This window comes from Mytilus californianus, unplaced genomic scaffold (genome assembly GCF_021869535.1).
Source record: "Mytilus californianus isolate M0D057914Y unplaced genomic scaffold, xbMytCali1.0.p SCAF_7, whole genome shotgun sequence".
Taxonomy (NCBI): domain Eukaryota; kingdom Metazoa; phylum Mollusca; class Bivalvia; order Mytilida; family Mytilidae; genus Mytilus; species Mytilus californianus.
In genome coordinates this window covers 83970866-83991380 of record NW_026262723.1, presented here as the reverse complement: position 1 = coordinate 83991380, position 20515 = coordinate 83970866, and the positions used below count along the sequence as shown (strand labels likewise).

Here is a 20515-nt window from a genome sequence, read left to right as displayed (position 1 = left end):
TGACCCAAGTACATCTTTAATATCGTATCATAAATTGGACATACGAAAAACCCACATTACTTGAAGAAAATTAACGTTTTAGATGAGTATACATGAGATAACTAAAGTAACAGCCGTTTAATGCTAACCTTTACTTATAGTCACTTAAAGTTAAGTCATGTCACAATGATACACATTGTAAATGTTCATAGATGACCAAAATGTAGAATCGCCAAAAGTAAGACGTAAGAGAAGTGCGCTTTCATCTGGTAATACAAATGCAACTGACCTTGCAACATCTAATGTAAGTTTGGCTGTAGTGACAACTGGTTGCAGAGTTTACGATCCAAGCTCAAGCTCATGGCAGTCAAATGGTTGCTCTGTAAGTACTTTTTTTTAAATTTAATAAGAATCGCAAATTTGTGTAAGCTTGTTACTTCGTTTAAGAATTACTATTTTAACCATCAAAAGTACAATCAAAGATTTTTTTGAATATGAATATGAAAAAAGGAGATTTTTGTAAAATATCAACGAGGCAGCAAGCCAATGACACAATAAAACTTAGTTTTTGCTCGATTAGAATTTTATAAAAATTGCAAAGCATATATCTTTCAAATAAACAATAGCTGCATAACAACAGTTTATTAACAATACACTTAAACATTTTAATCTGATTACATTACATACAATAATTTTTTAAGTCAATGTCAGCCAAAAATAAACTACTTTCATGAGGCTTAGAAACAGAGGAAGAATAAGGTTTTCGGAGACATTCGATAGTATCATCTGCATATGAATAACAGTTTATTTTTTTCTAACATTGATCTAAAAGTGTTTAGATACTGCAGCGAAAAAACTATAATTTTAGCCATTGAAATGCTTACACTAAAATAAAACGTATTTTCATTATACGCTGATTGCAAGGAATTGATGTAACATGGAATTGACATTGTACAAAATATCACTTTGTTATTTTTTAAAAAAAATAACATGACTATACGCATCGCTGTATACTTGACATGTGACACATGGATCGGCTTTCCCTTCAGGAATACCTGAGATCACCCCCGTTTTTTTGTTGGGGTTTGTTTTGCTCAGTCTTTAGTTTTCTTTGTTGTGTTTGTGTACTGTTTGTCTTTTTGTCGTTTTTCGTTTATTTTTGCCACGAACGGCATTGTTAGTTTGTTTATGAGTTACGAGTTTGAATATCCCTGTGGTATCTTTCGTCTCTCTTGATCAATCGACCAAATTGACGTATTCACGGATCATGGTACATAAAGTATCATTGTCATCAAGGAGTACCTCACAAAATTTCATTTCCAAAGAATAACTCCTAATTTTTCTTCTTTTTTTTAACAATTGCTTCGATTTAAGTCTTTGGATTATTTTCCTTTAGGGAACGACCATTTAACATCAAGGGGGGGGGGGGGGGGGGGGGGGGTTATGGTTTTTTCCTAAAAAAAAATATGCTTATCCCCAATTTGATGAAAATAAAATATTGTGGTCAAGCAGATAACCAAAAAATATTCTGAATCCAGATTTTCCCCATACCTTATAGTGTTAAATTTTGAATAAAAAAAGAATTTGATTGATGGTGTCGAAAAACTAAATAAAAATTTTTCTGACTCAGACAAAAAACCATACCCCCCCCCCCCCCCCTCCGTTGAAGTTAAATGGTTGCTCCTTTAGTAGTATAAGTTTACTTGTTCAACTAAAACGTCATTGGGGATTTCAAAACGTAAATAAATAAAAAAGAATCTGTTGAAAACACGAAATAAATAGTTATTGAACATAAAACATAGGGAATTTTACTTGGTCATTGAATCGGTTGATGTTATTTCGTTGACATTCAGTAAACAGAAATAATGAATAGCCTATTACATTCCAAAAGTGAATACATAAAAAGAAAAATACAATAAAACCTAATAAAATAAAAACTCAATTTTGCTATCTGAGAACAGCGGTGCTAATCGTATCCGTCTTGTTTCATACACAATGATAATGGTCGGTTGTACGTTGTATCATTAAAAATTTATTATGATTGCAGGTTCTTCCATTTTCAACACTAAACGAAACAGTATGTCGCTGTGAGTCGTCGTCTGGTTCTATCTTTTCTCTGGCATTTGCTGCCCCAAACTTGATAGATTTCAGTACAGTCTGGTCCAAGTTTGATCCTGCAAATGCTGCCGTATATGCCACACTGATTGCTTTATTAGTATTATACTTTATATTTGTGGTCGTTTTGAGAAGATATGATGGAACAGATACTGTTAAGGTATGTTATATTCTTCAAAACTTTAAAACATTGTTTACCGCCGCATTATTCGATCCTTCCTGCCCGTTTTTTCGAAATAATGTTATGAAGTTAAAAATCCATATATTTCCACAGGTGATAATTGAGACCTCAGCAGAAGCGATAAGTTTCTTACCTATCAGAATAACTTATTTATGGTTTGTATTGAAGATATATCATATTTATATGTCTGTTATTTTAGTTGATTTTTTTTGGTAAATAGGAGATAAAAAATTTAGAAACATGTGACGTTCGTGTTCATAGTAATATTTCGTTGTTGAGTTCAAATAAAAAAAAATGCCTGTTGTCTAAGGCACATACATTAAATATGTTATAAAAATAACAAATCAGCAATCAAGCAAATCAAATTGAGTGGTTATTATTCTTACTTCCGTATTGATTTTTTTCAGAGTATCCCCACATTTTTATGTGACAATCAACAAGCTGACAAATACTTTTACATGATTGCTGTTCATACTGGACTCAGACCAGGATCGGGAACAAAATCTAATGTCTGTTTTATTATATCTGGAGATAATGATGATAGTGGTATACGATTGTTAAGCGATGGGGAACGACAAGTAAGATATTTATATTGCCAAATGCAATGAGGTTTTTAGCAACTTATGATAATGGCACAGAAATGTTATCTGAAACAAAAGGAAATCATAACTTAAATATATCATGAACATAAATAGCCTTCCTGTTTTGTGATTTTGTTATTTGTTAAGAAATTCATCACAGCAGATGCGTTAAAAGAAAGAGCAATGCTTGTTAACTTTTAACTGCATTTTTTTACATCTGCCCTCCTAATGTTAACAAAGCCAGAAAATGCCCTCCTTTTACTGATACAATGTAATCTGATTCCATTTTATACTTATTGACATGTTCTAATAGAGAAAATTTTGCTTTGATATGTAAACTTAAGCAAACTCAGTTTGTTAGAAAGTTTTTCAATGCCGAGACTCTCAAGGAATAAGGACAGTAAAAAAGTCTACACTAAATTGTCTATACGTATGAGCACAAACACAGAAAATGCAAAATATTCTTTATTTTCATCTATAGCCACTATTTTCTTACCTATAGTTTTATGCCTACTATATGTTGACGGACTTAATGATATAATGTGTATGCTCTGTCATGAAAACTCTAACTCCTGCAAGTTCCATCACTGTGGCTTTATATTGGATTTAACGCTGCACTAAAATGAGAGAAAACCCACAGTTTTATTTAAATATTTTGCAAAAGGTACTACTGACTTCATGCAGAAGAGTAATTTTCCAGAGTCAAGATCAATATTGTTTTCTGTTGATTTTTTGTCATGTTGCTACATTATCTTGCAAATGGAATGACTATTTCAAATACATCAGATATCGCATGTGTCGTAAACGAAATTTTGCTAACGATTACAAAATTATTAAACTTCATATTAATTACAATTCAGTTTGTAAACCATCTTTGTGCCAAACATTGATTAATTGACGAATGATACACAAGGGAGTTACAGTCTGTTGCAAAGGTACATGTATTGGCACAGTGATAGTCGAGCCAAACCATATCTTCGAATTCTACGCCCAAAGCGCCATTCTTCAACATTAAGAGCCAAAAGTATAAAATGTGATGTTTGAAGCACTGAATTCAGATGTCATGATAACCTCGTTATCAAATCAAGCCGTAAAGATTCACTGAATATTTCAGGGTTTTGAAACCAACAGTGTAGCTTTCTTTATGATGTCAACACATGCAAGGTTTGGTGATTTGTCCTATTTTAGAGTATGGCATGACAACAGTGGTGATGGCAATACTAATTCATGGTACCTTCATAAAATAGTCGTTACAGATATTCAGACCGATGAAAGGTAAGCAACATCTATTCTTCACAATAATGCTTGTGGTTGATAACAAAAGCAAATAATAAGTAAACTCAATTTTAAGGTATGTAGAAAAATCAGTTTTGATAAATACAGCAAATTCTTTAGGAGTTATATGTATCACTTCAAATGATTATCTTAATCCACATTCAGACCTAACTTGACAATCTGAAACTATTCCGTAATATGTGACTTTCTCAACCTCCATATCTCCTGTTATTAATATCAAACATTATCTTTGAGAGCAGGACAAATTAAATCCAAGATCAGTAAAACTATACTCTAGAAAGTCTTGAAAGAGTCTATAAATATTGTCATAATAATCAAAGAGATGATGGCTTTGGTGGTATTCTAAGTCGATCATAGATTATTCGTTATGATTAATTTTGCACGGGTTTTATGATTTTCATATCTTTTGGGATGCAAATAATTTTGAAAAACTGTAATATAATATACATTTGCAGATATGTTTTTCACTGTGACAAATGGCTGGCAATGGACATGGATGATGGCTTAATCGATAGAATAATTCCAGTCATAAACAACAAAGAATGTGGTTTTGAAACCGCCTTTTCTCAACAGTCACGTGCAAATGTAACAGAAAATCATCTATGGTTATCGTTAGCAATACGACCACAGAAAAACTCGTTTACTCGTGTGCAGAGGTTATCTGTAATACTGATGCTCCTGTTTCTTACGATGATAACAAATGCAATGTTTTTCAAGTCCAGCGATGACGATACAGTCACCCCGGATACTGTTCAGATTGGTAGCATGAGATTGTCTTTGAAAATTGTATATGTGTCGTTCATTGGATGCGTGATCACAGTACCGCCAATTGTCTTGGTGACTTATTTGTTCCGCAATACCAGCGCTAAGGTAGTACAGAAGAAGCAAAAACAAAAGAATACTGATTCCACGGAAGATGACGATAATGATGATGCTATTATGACCTTGACTACTAAAAAGAAGTTTCCTCATTGGGTTGTATATATCGCATGGTTTGTTGTAGCTCTTGCTGTTATAGCGTCAGCGTTCTTTCTATTATTATACAGCATGCAGTGGGGAAAGGCCAAAGCAGAAGAATGGCTGACTACATTCATTTTGTCATTTATAGAATCTATTTTACTGGTTGATCCATTTAAGGTAATAAAAATGATGCAGAAACTCCAAAACGGTATCCAAAGAGAAATGGAATAGACACCAATGAGACAGCAACCCAACTACACGATATACAACTAGGGTTTAACATGAGTCGTTACCAATAGACTCTCTTATTAAGAAACTATCTTAAAGAGACTTTCAAACACTCCCGTTTGTTAATTATTTTTATTATCTAAATCATTACAGAAACGAAAATCATTTAGAAAAACTTACAATTTGAATTGCTACAGAAACAAAGCGCTTAACACTGAGGTATAAGACAAAACAACACAAGTATGTTTGCATTTGAAGTTTCAGGAACGATTTGTTCTTTACTTCTTACTAAAAAAAAACCCTTCTTAGTTACAGTTGTACAAAGGAATTAGGTATGAGTGAAACTTCAGGAGTATAAATTTTGGCTTCCATAGGTCGCTGTCAAGGCTATCAGATGTTGACATTGTAACGGTTTCAAAAATGAAGTTCAAAACATTTGCCAAGTATTTTGAAAAATTAACAGATAGATTTCAGATTTCAAATTGGGACTTCTATCAAATAAACTTCGTTTTAAAATTGATTTTATTTTCATTCTTGTTCTGGATTTTCTTTTCTTGTTTGGAGTAAACGTATTTCCGGGTATTTAAGATTTCTATGATTTTTTTATGTATTTATAACTCATTTGTGAAAAATTTCTATTGGTGCATATAACGAATGTAGTTTAAAAGCAGTGGAAATGCTTTTTTAAATGTAAATGATTAATGTCGTTACTATGAACTTCTTTGTTAATATTGATTGAAAATAGCTCTTAATTGAGGTGCACCCAAAGCGCCTTTCTGGCCTAATCTTTATTAGGAACTCTCAAATTCAAGAATTTGAAACCGAATGATGTATAAATGCCCGAAAACGTGCAGGCTATGTACATAGCCTTATTAAATCGGAGGGAATCATATAATGGGTCATACGATCAAAGGACAAAAGCCTTAGAGATGGTGGTTTTTAACAATGATATGCACTGAATTAATTGTACGATTATTTAGAAGAGAGTCATTTTCGCCGTTTATTGACTTATATATATATAGTTTTATCTTTCCTTTATATTCACCAGTTACATTTGATTTATATCTTAGGTTATCATTGTTGCTATACTGATTGCGTTTATCATGAAAAAACCAGTAGAAGATGAAAAACTAACAGTTAATCTGGAATCTGTGAAAAGACGGGCCAAAAACTACCAACCGTCAAAAAACAAGCAATTTATAGGTAAATACATTTAATCATAAAATTATATTAACATTGTGCAGTATTGAACTGAAAATCGAGGCCTTAGTACTAATAGTCGGCCATATTATAAATGCTCTGACAAACGCTTTCTATATGTTATGGTTATTACAATTACCTAATTTCTTTGTATTCATTTCATTCTACAAATTTAAACTTTGATTTTGGTGGTGGCTACATCCTATTTAGTCGCTTAAATGCGTGATAGTATTTTTTACATTCAGTATCATGAAAATTTATCAATGTCACACCAAATAATACCATTAAAGCATAAATAAAGTTTCCAAAATAAATTCAGTTAAAAATACCAAGTAAATCCCTTTTTCAATAAAATTCAACAATGAAACAATGCTTCGAAGACAATATTTCGGAAGTGTCTCAGAAACAATCAGAATACCAGTTGTGCAAAATAAAATATCAATGACATTTTTAAAAACCAACAAATAACAAACAACAGCAAGATATCAATCTGAATACCTTTGCTTATAAAACTATGATCAATAATCTATTTGCCAATAACCGATTTTATTCTGTTATTATGCACTTTCAACTGCCAATTTTAGACTGGTTCTACAAAATGGATTACGGAATTGGTAAATTATTGTCTTTTGCTTTACAACACGGATAAATGTCCGGGTGACATGGCCATACACATTTTAACAACTCTTACTCTTTTTAGCATTTAGGCTAGAGGTATTGGCAAGAGGGGGACCACCTCCTGCAGCCGTAATGGAAAAAGAAAGAAAATTAATGATGAAACAAAAAGAGGCAAAGCGAGCCTTTATGACTTTAGTCCTACATATATTTTTCGCCACTGTATTGTTCTGTATGAGCTACATAAATAGAGACCAGAGAGGATATTTGTATAAAGCTCATATTGACAGTCAGTTGTTCGAGTCTAGTAAATATCAATATGGATTCTCAAAGGTAAATATATATAGGTATAGATATACAGATATGGAAACTTAATTTCTTTCATATAACATTGTTTACTCAATAATTTAAAGTCAAAAATAGTCTTGTAATTTTGTCACAATTCAGTCCGATGGTTTTCTCGTTTGAACAATTCCACATTTTGTCATGTCGGATCCTTTAATAGCTGACAATACGGTTAGTGTTTTGCTCATTGTTGCAGGCTGTTAAAACAAAAACAAAAGACCTAAAAGTAACACAAAAACCCGACAAGGAATCAGAGTTTTACATGAGGTAGATTCAAAATGATTTCTAAAACAATATCCGTATTTTCACGCTATTAACGAAGTATAAGCAACTGGGCTGGTGATTTCCTTGAGGGCTAATAGTGCACCAGCAGAGGCATCGACCCAGTGGTAGTACCGACTGGTGTAAGTGTTGCTTGCTGTTTATATATGCAAATGTATTGTGCTATTCCTTATCCGTTTTGTAAATATCGGTTGTGCATTTTTCATTGGTGTTTAGATATGTGTATTTATTGTAGTTGCTTCTGGATTCTTCAGGTCTCTTTTACACTACTTTTATAACTCAAGATAAATCCCTGTTTAAATAATAGGATAACTGGAAAATAAAGAATTCGATAGATGTGATTTGTAGTATGCACCATTGATACTGTTATCCTGTTTCTATTGATACTGTTTGCACTTGACGTAAAGACAAGTATTCCTTTACACCATGCCAGTACCAAAGGAATAACTACTGAACAAATTGAATCATCGCGTTAGTCTCCAATTGTCTACCTGCAAAGAACACTAAAATTGTTGTACAGTATTTATTGCAGTGGAAAAGAAACGTTTCTATAAACATTGGCATCCATTTGTTATGAAAAAATATAGGAGTACCATTTATTATTTCATTTTAGGTTTCATCAAGTGAGGCGTTCTTTAACTGGACAAAGGACACTTTAATTCCCTTGTATTATCCAACATCAGAGTATAATGGTGATGGTATCAGTGTTGTGGATAAGTTCTTTGTAGGCGATATGGCTAATCTCAGACTTGGTCTTGTCAGACTCAGACAGGTTAAAGTAAAGAAAGGTACTTCGCAGTAATTTAAAAAAATTATTTGCATTATGTGTATATTGAACTTAGATTTTAAACGATTTTATATGGTCTGCTATTATTCAAATTATAGAATTTCTAATTCTCTGTGTTAAATGATAGCTGTCAATTCTTTATTTATGCTTTTCTTATGACTCAGGATGAACTATTAATGTGTATGGATTTATTGAACTTTTTTGAGGATTTCGTATAAAATCTGACAGAAATTAGTTAAAAAAGGGAAATAATACAAATTAAAAGTTTTCACGTATTCGTATTAATATGTAAGATTAATTACTAAACCAAAAAATCATGATTTTATACCTACTGAAAGGCACAGTAACATAAATGGGGATCAAATGAACTTTTTTAATAGAAAAAAAATACTTTAAAACATTCTGAATTATATTTCAGCACAATGTTACACAAGGAAACTGGTTGCGGGACATTTCTGTGCAAAAAATTATAATGACGAAAGAGAGGAGACTGGTGATTTGTGCAACGGATGTCAAACTCCTCTAACAACAGATGCATGGAAATATGTATCATCAGAGAAAATATGGGGAATACCAATAATAGGCATTTATAATACATATGGCGGTGGCGGATATATCCAAAGTTTTAGCAACATTAAGGCAAATACTGAAAACATACTTGACGAACTCTATAATAAGCAGTGGATTGATCGTTTGACAAGGGCAGTCTTTGTTGAGTTTGCACTGTATAATGCAAACATTAACAATATATGCTATTCGATATTTTTGGCAGAATTTCCTGAAACAGGAGGTGCCTTTAATTGGGTTGATACACAGTGTTTTAGGCCAACATTAATCACAAGTGCTACAGGTGCATTTAATCTATTACTTAGTATTTTCTTCCTCATCATGGTAATTGGTAGGATGGTCACAATGATAAAAGGCCTGAAAAGAGAAAAAATGAAATATCTCATGAATTTTTGGAATATCTTAGATATTTTAATTGTGCTTTTAAGTATGATCGGAGTAGGTCTCTGGGTGACAAAATTTATATTTACAAAGAAAGCATTGGGTTTGTATGCTGAAAATAAGGATGTTTTTATCAATTTCCAACACATAGTTGTGTGGGAATATGCATTCAACGTTCTTTTGGGATTCCTGGTTTTTTGTTCAACCATACGTGTTTCAAGTGCTTTGGGATATAATAAAAGGATAACTGAGATTGCGTATGTACTGAAGCATGGCGCATCAGAAATATCTGGTTTTGGCCTGCAATTTTTCATTATATTTTCTGCCTTTGTTATATTTGGTTACTTGATCTTTGGCATTGCTCTCCATGAATTTCGAAATCTATTTGTAAGTTTTGGAAGCCTTCTTAATACAATAATTGGACGAAATACACTAGGGAAAATGCAGCAGGCTGTTCCAATTTTTGCAGAGGTGTACTTCTTTGTGTATGTCTTTTTTGTGGTATTTACTTTGCTGACGATGTTTGCCGCCATTCTTAATAACTCAATAATACATGTAAGAAGTAGCAACAAGAATGCACAAGGAGAAGTTGGAATCACAGATATTCTAAAAAGCACATTCACAGATATGGTTGGTTTAGTTGGAATTCATATAAAGAGAAAAGGAAAAAATAAATCCGGTATGTTACTTTGTTTATTATGTTAGCTATTTGTTTTAATTTAAAGTAGATTTGCACCGTATAATGGCTTATTCATTTCTAAATTTATGCTAATTTAACATCTTATGTTTAGTACTATAAATCACGAGTCTGAAGAACCGGTAGAGACAATGTTTTTCTCTGACTATTAATGACGTCTTTATACTAAATCTATTGGATGTGCACTGATTGATATTTTAGTCTTAGATACATTTTTATTATTAGTTGCTATTTACTTTGAACTAGCTTTCAGGTACTGCGAGTACTCTCAGATCTGTGTTTTGTTAATTTTTTGTGAGGTGTGTGTGGTGTCCTATAGTAATTAACTTGTACATCACTTGTCTCTAATGGAGAGTTGTCTCTTTGGCAATCATGCCACATCTTCTTATTTTTATATTTGTATCGATCTGATGAGTTAAGCCCTTTTCAACTGATTTTTATAGTTTGTTCTTATGTGTACTTTTATACCACTGTCCCAGGTTAGGGGAGGGTTTGTGCAAGAAAACATGTTTAACCCAGCCACATGTCAGAAGATTGTAATTCAGTTGTTGTCGTTTGTTACTGTTTATTAGATATTATTATTATTATTATGTTTACATAAATCAGGCCAGTTGTTTATTCAGTTTCAATTGTTTTACATTTTTCATTTCGAGGCCTTTTATAGCTTACTATTCAGTATGGTTTTTGCTCATTGTTGAAGGTCTACGGTGACATACACGTACTTAATATCTACGTCATTTGGTCTCTGGTGTAGAGTTGTTTCATTCGCAAACATACCACATCTTCTTATTGTATATAGTAAAAACAATAGTCTGATCTACAACAAAACTCCACAAAAGAATGGGAAGAACATGAGGACGCATTTTGATTAAAAACTACATATACTACAAATTTCTGTTTGATTCGAAATATTATTAAAATTCAATTGATAAAACTTTAAGAAAACCTGACTTATGATTAACAGTTACCAAACGCAATGACCAAACAGCGACATTAACACCTAAAATCCCACATTGAAACTCTTTTTTTTCTTTAAAAAGTCTGCTGTAAAGACATCTGAGTCCCGGATTTCCCTTAAGGTAGAAATAAGATGTTTTGGTTACACAGTTTTTTTTTAAAGGACTTACCAACAGTGATAGGTTACATTGGAATTGGTGGATTGATAGTCTGTACAATTTGCACATGACATTATCGTTGATAATGTGTATAGTCGTGTTAGTTTAGTTCGAATTCTAGAATCATTTTTACACAGAAACAACGTTTTCTGCTATCGTACATTATTTTTCTAGTCTTAATGAAAAGATTTCTTCTCATGTCTATTGTTCTGAGTAGAATTTCTAGGCATGCTTCATTTTACAATGTGTTATGCAACGGAAAAGACGCATTTGGAGATACAAAGTTTTCAAATGAATATTAGATGAATTACATTCGACTGTTATTGATGTAAAGTAACCATAATCTTTGGCTTCATTAGGGTACAACTATAAAGGGGACAGCCATGGCCCAGTTAGTTCAGCAAAAGTTGTTAACTTTGTCAGAGAAACATTTGCCGATGCGTTTGACGAAGATACTTTGGTATGTTAAATTTTAAGTTATTAAGGTTACATAAGTAGACTGTACTATTTTGAACATTGTCAAAATTTTCAGTTTTATACTTTAATACATTACTTACTATCAGTCAATATTGTTCAAAGGTTAATGAAACGTTAAATTCGGCTTAATAAAACATTATATTATGGATATTTACCGTATGTCGTTTTGTGACGCATAGTAAAGTGTTCACTTTAGAAAGGTCAGGAACAACATAATTGAAACAAATAGCATCCTTAACGTAGGCATCTGACTTAAAATGTGTAAGGAATGGCAAGGGAAAACGTTTTAAATGGAATTATCTCCCGTTTGACCAGACAACTCACAAATGTAAACCAAGTCAAATTCAACATATATTCCCTTGCCGAGTAAAATGAACTATACATATATTAAGGTACAGTATAATGTATGTACGTTCCTCTTCCTAGTAGTAGATAACAAACACGTTCATATACTTGCACATATAATGTTTTAAATATATACGAATTACACTCACGAATGTAGTAACAAGTACACGTAGATTATGATTAATAAAATGCAAATGCTAGTGTTTGCTGTTTCAGAATTGATAAAAAAAAAAAAGATGAAAAAAAGGTTAAACCTGTTTGTTTTGAAAAGATTAAAATACTTGTAATCGTTCTCAAAAGGTCTATACTTACTGGAAAAATAATTTAAATTATATCTTATGAATAGTATTATTCAAGAGCAGTTCTGACACAGTGCAGCAGTTCCTGGATGTTTTCTTTATAGATAGGCAAAATATATGCTTAGATAATATTTATTGATTTTGAATGCAAAAACATTTTTCCCTGTCATGATGGTTTTTCAGAAAATCAACAGATAACTTTCATCTTAAAAGATATATTGACATAATTATCTTCTTTATGAATCCAAAATTTTCTGATTTGATTCTCCTAAAACATCATGAATTGAAAAAATTCAAATCCACAGATATTATTTCATTTGTATCATTTAGTTCAAGACAATTTTTAATCTCACTGCCAGAATTATTAAAACCAGACGCATTTACTTTGACTTTGTTCTTATCTTAACAATAATGTACTAAAGTAACTTCCACCTACTTGAGGAATTATTTTTTTTATCACATTCAGTCATATGATTTAATATATTAATCAAACTATTCTAATCAGAATCGATGTCTGAGCATAACCTATCCGACCCATTTTTTTGGCAAGAAACCTCTTGTCCTATTTTAACGGTAATGACTTAATTCAATCTCATTCCATCTGCAGTTTTCAATTCCCATTGTTTTTATTCCAACTTTTGGTTTTTGTTTTACGTCTGTACCTATACATCTTTATGATACCTTTTTATGTTCTTGAAAATATTCCTTAAAACAAAATAGAATATTTTTATCTGGCTCTCATACTTACGAAAATATCAGAAAATCTATCAGATATCAAACCTTCTATCCCCTAAGTCATATGGGCATACCATTATATTTTTCTTTATCTATAATTTTAATCATTAGGTTTTGGATTTTCATATATTTTGACATCTACTACCACTGATTAAACAAATATGGTCGAAATGCATATCTGCTGCAGTAAAATTTGTATTCTTGATGTTGCAACATATTTTGATTAAAAATAGTCAGTTATAAGCAATTTTTATGTTTTCTCGGGAATAAATACAAGAGGGTAACAACCCTATTTTCTCTTCAAATATAAAGCCATAATGGTGACATTCTACTGTCAATTGCCAAAAAAGTCGCTGTAAGATAAAAGTAGAATTACAGAAGTGAAAACAATAGGGCGAGTTTGATTTCAGTGTTCAATCCCTTAGGCATCATTATAAACGTAAGATGGCTATAACCAAAAAGAAAGTATAACAAATTAGCGTTAACCCGCATTTCTAGCAGGCAGACAAGCTTGAACACTTTGTAATGAGAAAACTGTAAATCATTTCAAAACTGTTTGCGACATCATTGAATGCAACTTGTCAACTGTTTTTCATGCCATAATCATTATTGGGGGTTACACTATAGTGGAGTAGAACCTGTTTACCATTTGCAGCTGCATTTGCTTAACTCATTCCGTGATTTTTGGTTTGTCGTGACGTCGCTCAATAGTAAGTTTCCTGTACAGTATTTTATGGACTGTTATTCTATGTTCATGATTAATGAACCATGAAATTGGGGTTAAATCGTAATTGTCAAATTTGTCAAATAATCTTAGAATTTCAAAATGGACATATGTTCTAAGTTTCAAGTTAATGTGACCAAATCGTCATGGTAAACTACCTTAAGCAGAAACTTTAACCTGAAGATGTACTACATTCCAAATATCACATTTCTTTGTTCAGTGAATCGTGTAATTGGTGTCAAAACCGTAATTTTGCATATAAGTGTAAAGTTTTACCTCATGTGTGCTAGGTTTCAAGTTGATGTGATCACAACTTCATGATCAACTACTAATACCTGAACCAAATACTTTAACTCGATTAGGGACGAACTAACGGACAAACAAACTAGACAACTGACAGACAGACGGACATATATGGCATAAAACATAATGCCCCTCTACTATCGTAGGCGGAGGCATTAAAATAAATTGTTAATTTTTAGATTATGGTCATTTTTTTCTGTTACTGAGTAGGAATAGAAGAATTTATCGAATTTTCAGGAAAAGGACCTCTTCAACGACGCTTTGATGCGACGAATTTCTATGAAAAACATCAGAATAGCACACATATACCTCGGAGTATCATAGACATAAAAAAAAATGGATCCGTTGTCATTTTGTCATGCTGTTGTATATAAGATTCCTTTACTGCATATTATGGTTATTTTTAACTTATAATGGGTTACAATTACAGAAATGAAAAGAGTATATAAGGCAAAATATTTTTTTTTTTTACTAAATTGAAAAGCTGAATCGCTGGAGTTAATTTTTTATGTGTCTTCATACTTATTTCGTTTATTTTAAATTTCAGGTAAATCAAAAAAAAGAAAAAGGCAAGTTAAAACATCTAAACGACTTGATAATACAAAAGTCGGCCGTGAATGAGTATGACCGTAGTAACACCTGCACACCCAGACAAGTACGAATGGATTTTTACAGATAGTATATACGAAACTAAACAAACTGGAGATTAATTTTTTAGTTTTATTACTTGTATACTTTAAATCCACAGTTTATAATGTTGTAGAGCCTTTTCGTTTTTCATTTCTTTGTATTGGTAGATGTATCATTGTTTTATACGACCGCAAAATATTTTGCGTTCGTATTATGTTATGGCGATCTCTGCGTCGGCGTCCGAAAACATTTTGGTTCCCAGACAATAACTTCAGTATAAGTGTATGGATCTTTATGAAAATTTAGCACAAGGTTCCATACCACAATATGAAGGTTGGGATTGATTTGGAGGGGGGTGTATTGTCATAGCCGTTTTGTAATAAGGGGCCAAAAAGGGTCGATAAACAAGCTTTTTTACTGATTCATAGACAATAAATTGGTTCGCAGATAATAACTTGGATATAAGTGTATGGATCTGAATGAAGTTTAGCACAAGGTTCCATTTTGGGCCCCGTATTTGAATTGGTTCAAGGGTTCAAAATTAAGCTTTGTTTGATTTCATCAATATTGAACTATTGGTGTTCTTTGGTATGCCGAATCTAACCATGTATTTAGATTTTAAAATTTGGGGCCCTCTTTCAAATTGGTCCACATTAAGGTCAAAAATCAAACTTTGTTTAATTTTAAAAAAAAAGAATTCTTGGGGTTTTTTTATATGCTGAATCTAACCGTGTATTTAGATTTTTCATTTCAAATTGGTCCACATGGTACAAAATTAAACTTATTTTGATTTTTTTCAAAAAATTAATTCAAGAGGGTTCTTTGATATACTGAATCTAAACATGTAATTAGATTTTTGATTTTAGTCCAAGTTTTCAAATTGGTCGAAATCGGGGTCCAAAATTAAACTTTGTTTGATTTCAGCAAAAATTGAATATGTGGGGTTCTTTTATATGCTGGGTGTAAGCGTGTATTTATATTTTGGATATTAGACCATAATAGGTAAAAGTTCAATTTCAAAATTTTCGGCTCTTTGACCACATTCATTCTTTGTCAGAAACCTATGCTGTGTCAAATATTTAATCACAATCAAAATTCAGAGCTGTATCAAGCTTGAATGTAGTGTCCATACTTGCCCCAACTCTCCAGGGTTCGACATGCGCCCAGTGGAGCATTTTATTTCATCTGTAAAATCAAATTCTGAACGTATCATATTGATTTCTGGTTTATACAAATGAAATTAATACTGTATAAATAAATAGATAATGATCTAATTAACAAGCATTTAGTCAGTACAGGAAAAGAACGATTTCAAATACTACATAAGTAAAATTAATATTAAAACGATAAAGTAATAGGTAATCTGATATCAAATAGGGAAATGAAGCTTCATGTTTATCATGTGTATGGAGTTTAAATATACATTCCGCCATTAGTTAAGCACCAACCATATTTTTAATAATAGGAAACCAAATCCAAAAAATTAATGATTTTTGAATAAGAGCCAATCGCGTGACATAGGTTGAATAAAATGTAATTCTTGTGCAATATATGGTTTTTATGCTTTCTGCTTTGTAAAAGGAACTTTCAACTTTACGTTAAAAACAACTAGTTATACATTTACTGTTAATTAAGGTTAATAATGTCAATATCGTGTTTAGCTTCTGCCCTTCCGTACAGATTCAATGCACGTCTCCTCATTTGTAACACCAGTCGTCATAGCTTATACTGTGGAAATCTCCACCATCACATACCAAAGCGACCATCAATTCTGGTATTGTTGCACATTTTGGTTGACTCTGATTAAGTTTACATCCGATAAAGTCCCATACATGTTCAATGGGGTGCAACGACCGGCCCAGGGAAAGTGTCTATTGATTTCGACGTCAGGTGTGCGTTGACAGTTCATTTCGATGAGGTCTTGCGTTGTCATTTTGAAAGACTGGTCTATCAGCTAACGCGTAATTATCAAAATGAAGCGATACTATGGTGTTCAGTACGTAATCCCGGTATCTTTGTCTATTCAGGGTACTGTCAATAACATATATATCAAGCTTACATTCATGGGAAATACATCTACATTCTGTTACGTTGCCGCCAGAGAAAGCTGTTGTAACAAGAATGTTATTGTCCCGATAAAATGTGTTTCTTTCCCTCCAAAGACGTGTTCTACAGTCGACGGGCTTCAGCAAGAAACTACTTTTATTGGACCAGTGAATTCTTCTCCAGTTACGCAAAGTCCGTCTGCTGTAGTTCCTAGCCCACTGTTATCTTGCACTGTGGTGTCTTAGAGTTAATTATGTGCTCTTTATTAGTCTATGGGCCTGTAGACGTCCACGTGCTAAAATTTTGTGTTAATTTAAAAAACAGTAACGCAAAAAAACACACAAGACACGTTTTAAAAAACTGATTTTTAAAAATTAAAATGTAATCGATTGACATTTTACCTGTATCCAAAAGTTACATATTGTTAACAGTTTTAAAGGGCATTAGCTACGAGATATAAAAAAAATATAAAGTTATGAATTTTTTTTATTGTTCAATGATTAATGAAAGTGAAATAGTAAAATAATTGTTCATTTTTAGCAGCCAATTTGGTTCAATTTTGTCAAAATAAGCAAAGAAACATCGCCAATGAATTATTCACTTGAAAGTGAATAATTCGACCTCATTGAATCCATATTCATGTGACCTTCAATTTAACCCCTTAGCTTGAGATTGGTTACGCATGTATTCAGCTATTGAAAGGAAAGGAATGTCAACATTGAAAGTTAAACAAGGATAAACCATTTGGTTGACTGTTTCGATCCACATAAAATCATTCTTATACAGGTAAAAACGATGATAAAAATACTTTTTAGCCTACAATATGAAACCAAACAGACCTAGAAAAATCCAATTGCACGTGGTCGCTATCTATTTATATTTATATTTATGTTTATATCGGGTTATATGACCGTTGACAGTCTTCGGAGCTCATCTCGATGGTTAATTAGATGACGTTTAGATAGAAATACACACGAAATGTTGATACTTATTATCGAATCCATGCACTGTTAATTGTTTATTTTAAACTTTTTGTAATTTGGATATATGTTTTAGTATGGTATAAATCAAGTATGAGAGTATGAGTTAAATCGGTGAACATGAATTTGACAGCTAATGCCCCTTTAATATAACGTATTTCTTTTATAAAAAAAAATAAAAAAAAAAAAAATACATCGAAATTAAATTGGGTGGTGCTTTACTTACGGCGGAATGTATGTGTTAACATACAAGGTTAAAGAAAGAATAATATGGTACTGATGCAAAAAATAAACGATAAATTATATTATAAAGAGTGGAATGCAGCTTTAAATATGTTCATACACTGTGAAAAAAAATAGCATCCCCAGAGTTTAACATATGTTATACTTATTGATTAAACATTCCTAGATATTATATTTTATTATATTTTCATTAATAAATATTTAAAGCAATTTAACACTTTCTGTTGTGTACAAAAACACAGGTCATGGTGTGAAGTTTCGTAAAAGTGTACAAAAACACAGGTCATGGTGTGAAGTTTCGTAAAACGCCAAGTTCATGTAATTTTCCAAATGATTTTGCACTATTGTATATGTAAGTTTATGATAAAATATGTAATCTTTTGATAATGTTTGAAACTCATTTTATTTTGTTAAAAGTGTTGAAGATTTTAGAAATTATGAACCTCTTCAATCATCCTACTCAAGATTTAGTTCATTTGCAAATTCGAATCAAGAATGTCCTTGTAAATGAATCGTTATAAAATAGGACAAAATCTTTAGTGCTTTTGCTGAAGTTGAAAAAGTCAGATATTTGGTCCTCTATATTCAATCTGAAGATGATGTACGGGAATAAATGTTTTGGTTTGTCAAAATCTTTTGGAATTGACAAAAAGTTCTTCTCTCGCAATGGTTTTCTTTTACTCGAGAATATTTCCCTTTAACATTCCACCCGTATGTCCTCCTAGCAACTTGACCAATGAGACAGAAAAACAAAGTGATATCGACTGGCAGATAACATAATAGTTTATCATCTATTTGGTATCCTAAATCTATTTCCGTAACACCTTACCCTTATAAAAATAAGGGGATGTAGTATGATAGTCAATGAGACAACTATCCACCCAAGTTCAAATGAAGTGGATGTTAGCAAATATAGGCATTTCGTCCATTTACGGAATCTGTTGGTTCATTGCAAAAAGGTACTTTATTTTCGCTTCAATACCAGTTTGCATATATTGACGGAAGCAATAAGTCAAGAATACTCTTTATATCTAGTTATCTACATGGGATTGCGATTCAGAATAAACACATGTCTAAACAAAACAATTAATTCTGTATTTTTCAACTTCGAGTTATCCTCCCTTTATCATCTTTTAAACTCGAGACCAATTATGATTACGACTGTCTGCTAAGCCCATGTATATAATTGTATGAACATGATGAAAGCAATGTATTACTCACAAGGGTTTATGTGGTAGCTAAAGGGAAATATCGTATTCGTTGTTCAACTGAAACTCCCAAAGCTATCAAATGATATTAACATTAATATGAGTTATTGTCTCGTTTGAATGGATAATATACATGAGATAAGCTGCAGCATTTTTTTTAATTTAATTTCAAATTGTTTAATTCTCAAACTCAAGCTTCTCTTAAATTACAAGACGAAATGGTCAACAAAAAGAATTACAATTAGTAATACCAGTATGCCATTAGTAATATCCAATGACAACTGGTAAGTGAGATATTAAAGCTCTATTTGTATTTTTTCTCCTTTTGGTTTATATGACGATTGCTTGTTTAGCATAAGCTTATTTTATTAAACAAAGCATACTGTAAACGTTGAATTTTGTTAGACTTGTTATTTATTGTGTTAAGTTTACTCATATGTGTAAACGAAATGTGTTTATATTAAAAAAAAAACAGATGGCAAAATTTAAATTCTATCAATTGTTGACTATTAAGTTATTAATTTTATCGAAATTGATCATAAGACTGATGCTGGAAACAATAGTGCCGAAACAAAACATATTTATTAGTGAGTAAGAAATTTTAAAATCAATTATATAGTAGATACAGTACACCTTGCACTATTGGCAACTGAATTAAAAGAGCTTAAAACCTTTGATAGTGTATTAATAAACTGAACTGATCTGTTTTAGTAAAAACAAAATAAAAAAAAATTAAAAGTTTTAATGAAATTTTTATATTTAATTATCAAGTATTCAATCTTCTTCCTTCTCTTCACTTTATCCTTGAATCTTGCACGACGAATTTCAAATCAGCTCAAAACTTACAAAATATGAGTCTTTCTGAATTTGGTGATATATTGGAGTTAGATAGTAAACATTGGCATTTCCTGAGTCGGTTCCGGTGGGGCTCGTTTTGGTTAATCTTGTTTCTGTGTAGTGATTTGTCGACTATTTATCATATTTTCGTCAGTAAACATTCAAAATAAGCAACATAATTCAAATAAAGGCTATTAAAAAAACTCGACGGGCATAATCACTATCGTTACAGTTTTATCACTGCTGGTGAACGTTTTGCCCCCGAATGTACCACCAGTCTAGTAGTCGGCTCTCCAAAGAAAAATCAATGATACAGTCATTTTAGTACAAAAAGTTCTACCATCTGGCATAGATGGTCA

At 31.9% G+C, this 20515-nt stretch overlaps 1 protein-coding gene across 2 annotated transcripts in view; it reads left to right on the top strand.

Moving 5' to 3' along the window:
- The window catches only part of LOC127707695 (uncharacterized), an 89734-nt gene extending 70019 nt beyond the window's left edge, over window positions 1–19715 (top strand). Inside the window, exons 17-27 of one of the 2 annotated variants that reach the window (XM_052212357.1) lie at window positions 192–361; window positions 2027–2254; window positions 2683–2853; window positions 3971–4131; window positions 4608–5289; window positions 6411–6543; window positions 7241–7488; window positions 8396–8570; window positions 8988–10196; window positions 11689–11789; window positions 14760–19715. In XM_052212357.1, the coding sequence (XP_052068317.1) occupies window positions 192–361; window positions 2027–2254; window positions 2683–2853; window positions 3971–4131; window positions 4608–5289; window positions 6411–6543; window positions 7241–7488; window positions 8396–8570; window positions 8988–10196; window positions 11689–11789; window positions 14760–14891 (3410 nt within the window). In that variant the 3' untranslated portion in view covers window positions 14892–19715. The remainder of the gene's footprint in view (window positions 1–191; window positions 362–2026; window positions 2255–2682; window positions 2854–3970; window positions 4132–4607; window positions 5290–6410; window positions 6544–7240; window positions 7489–8395; window positions 8571–8987; window positions 10197–11688; window positions 11790–14759) is intronic. The other variant, XM_052212358.1, reaches the window with a different exon arrangement.
- Window positions 19716–20515: the final 800 nt, after the last annotated feature.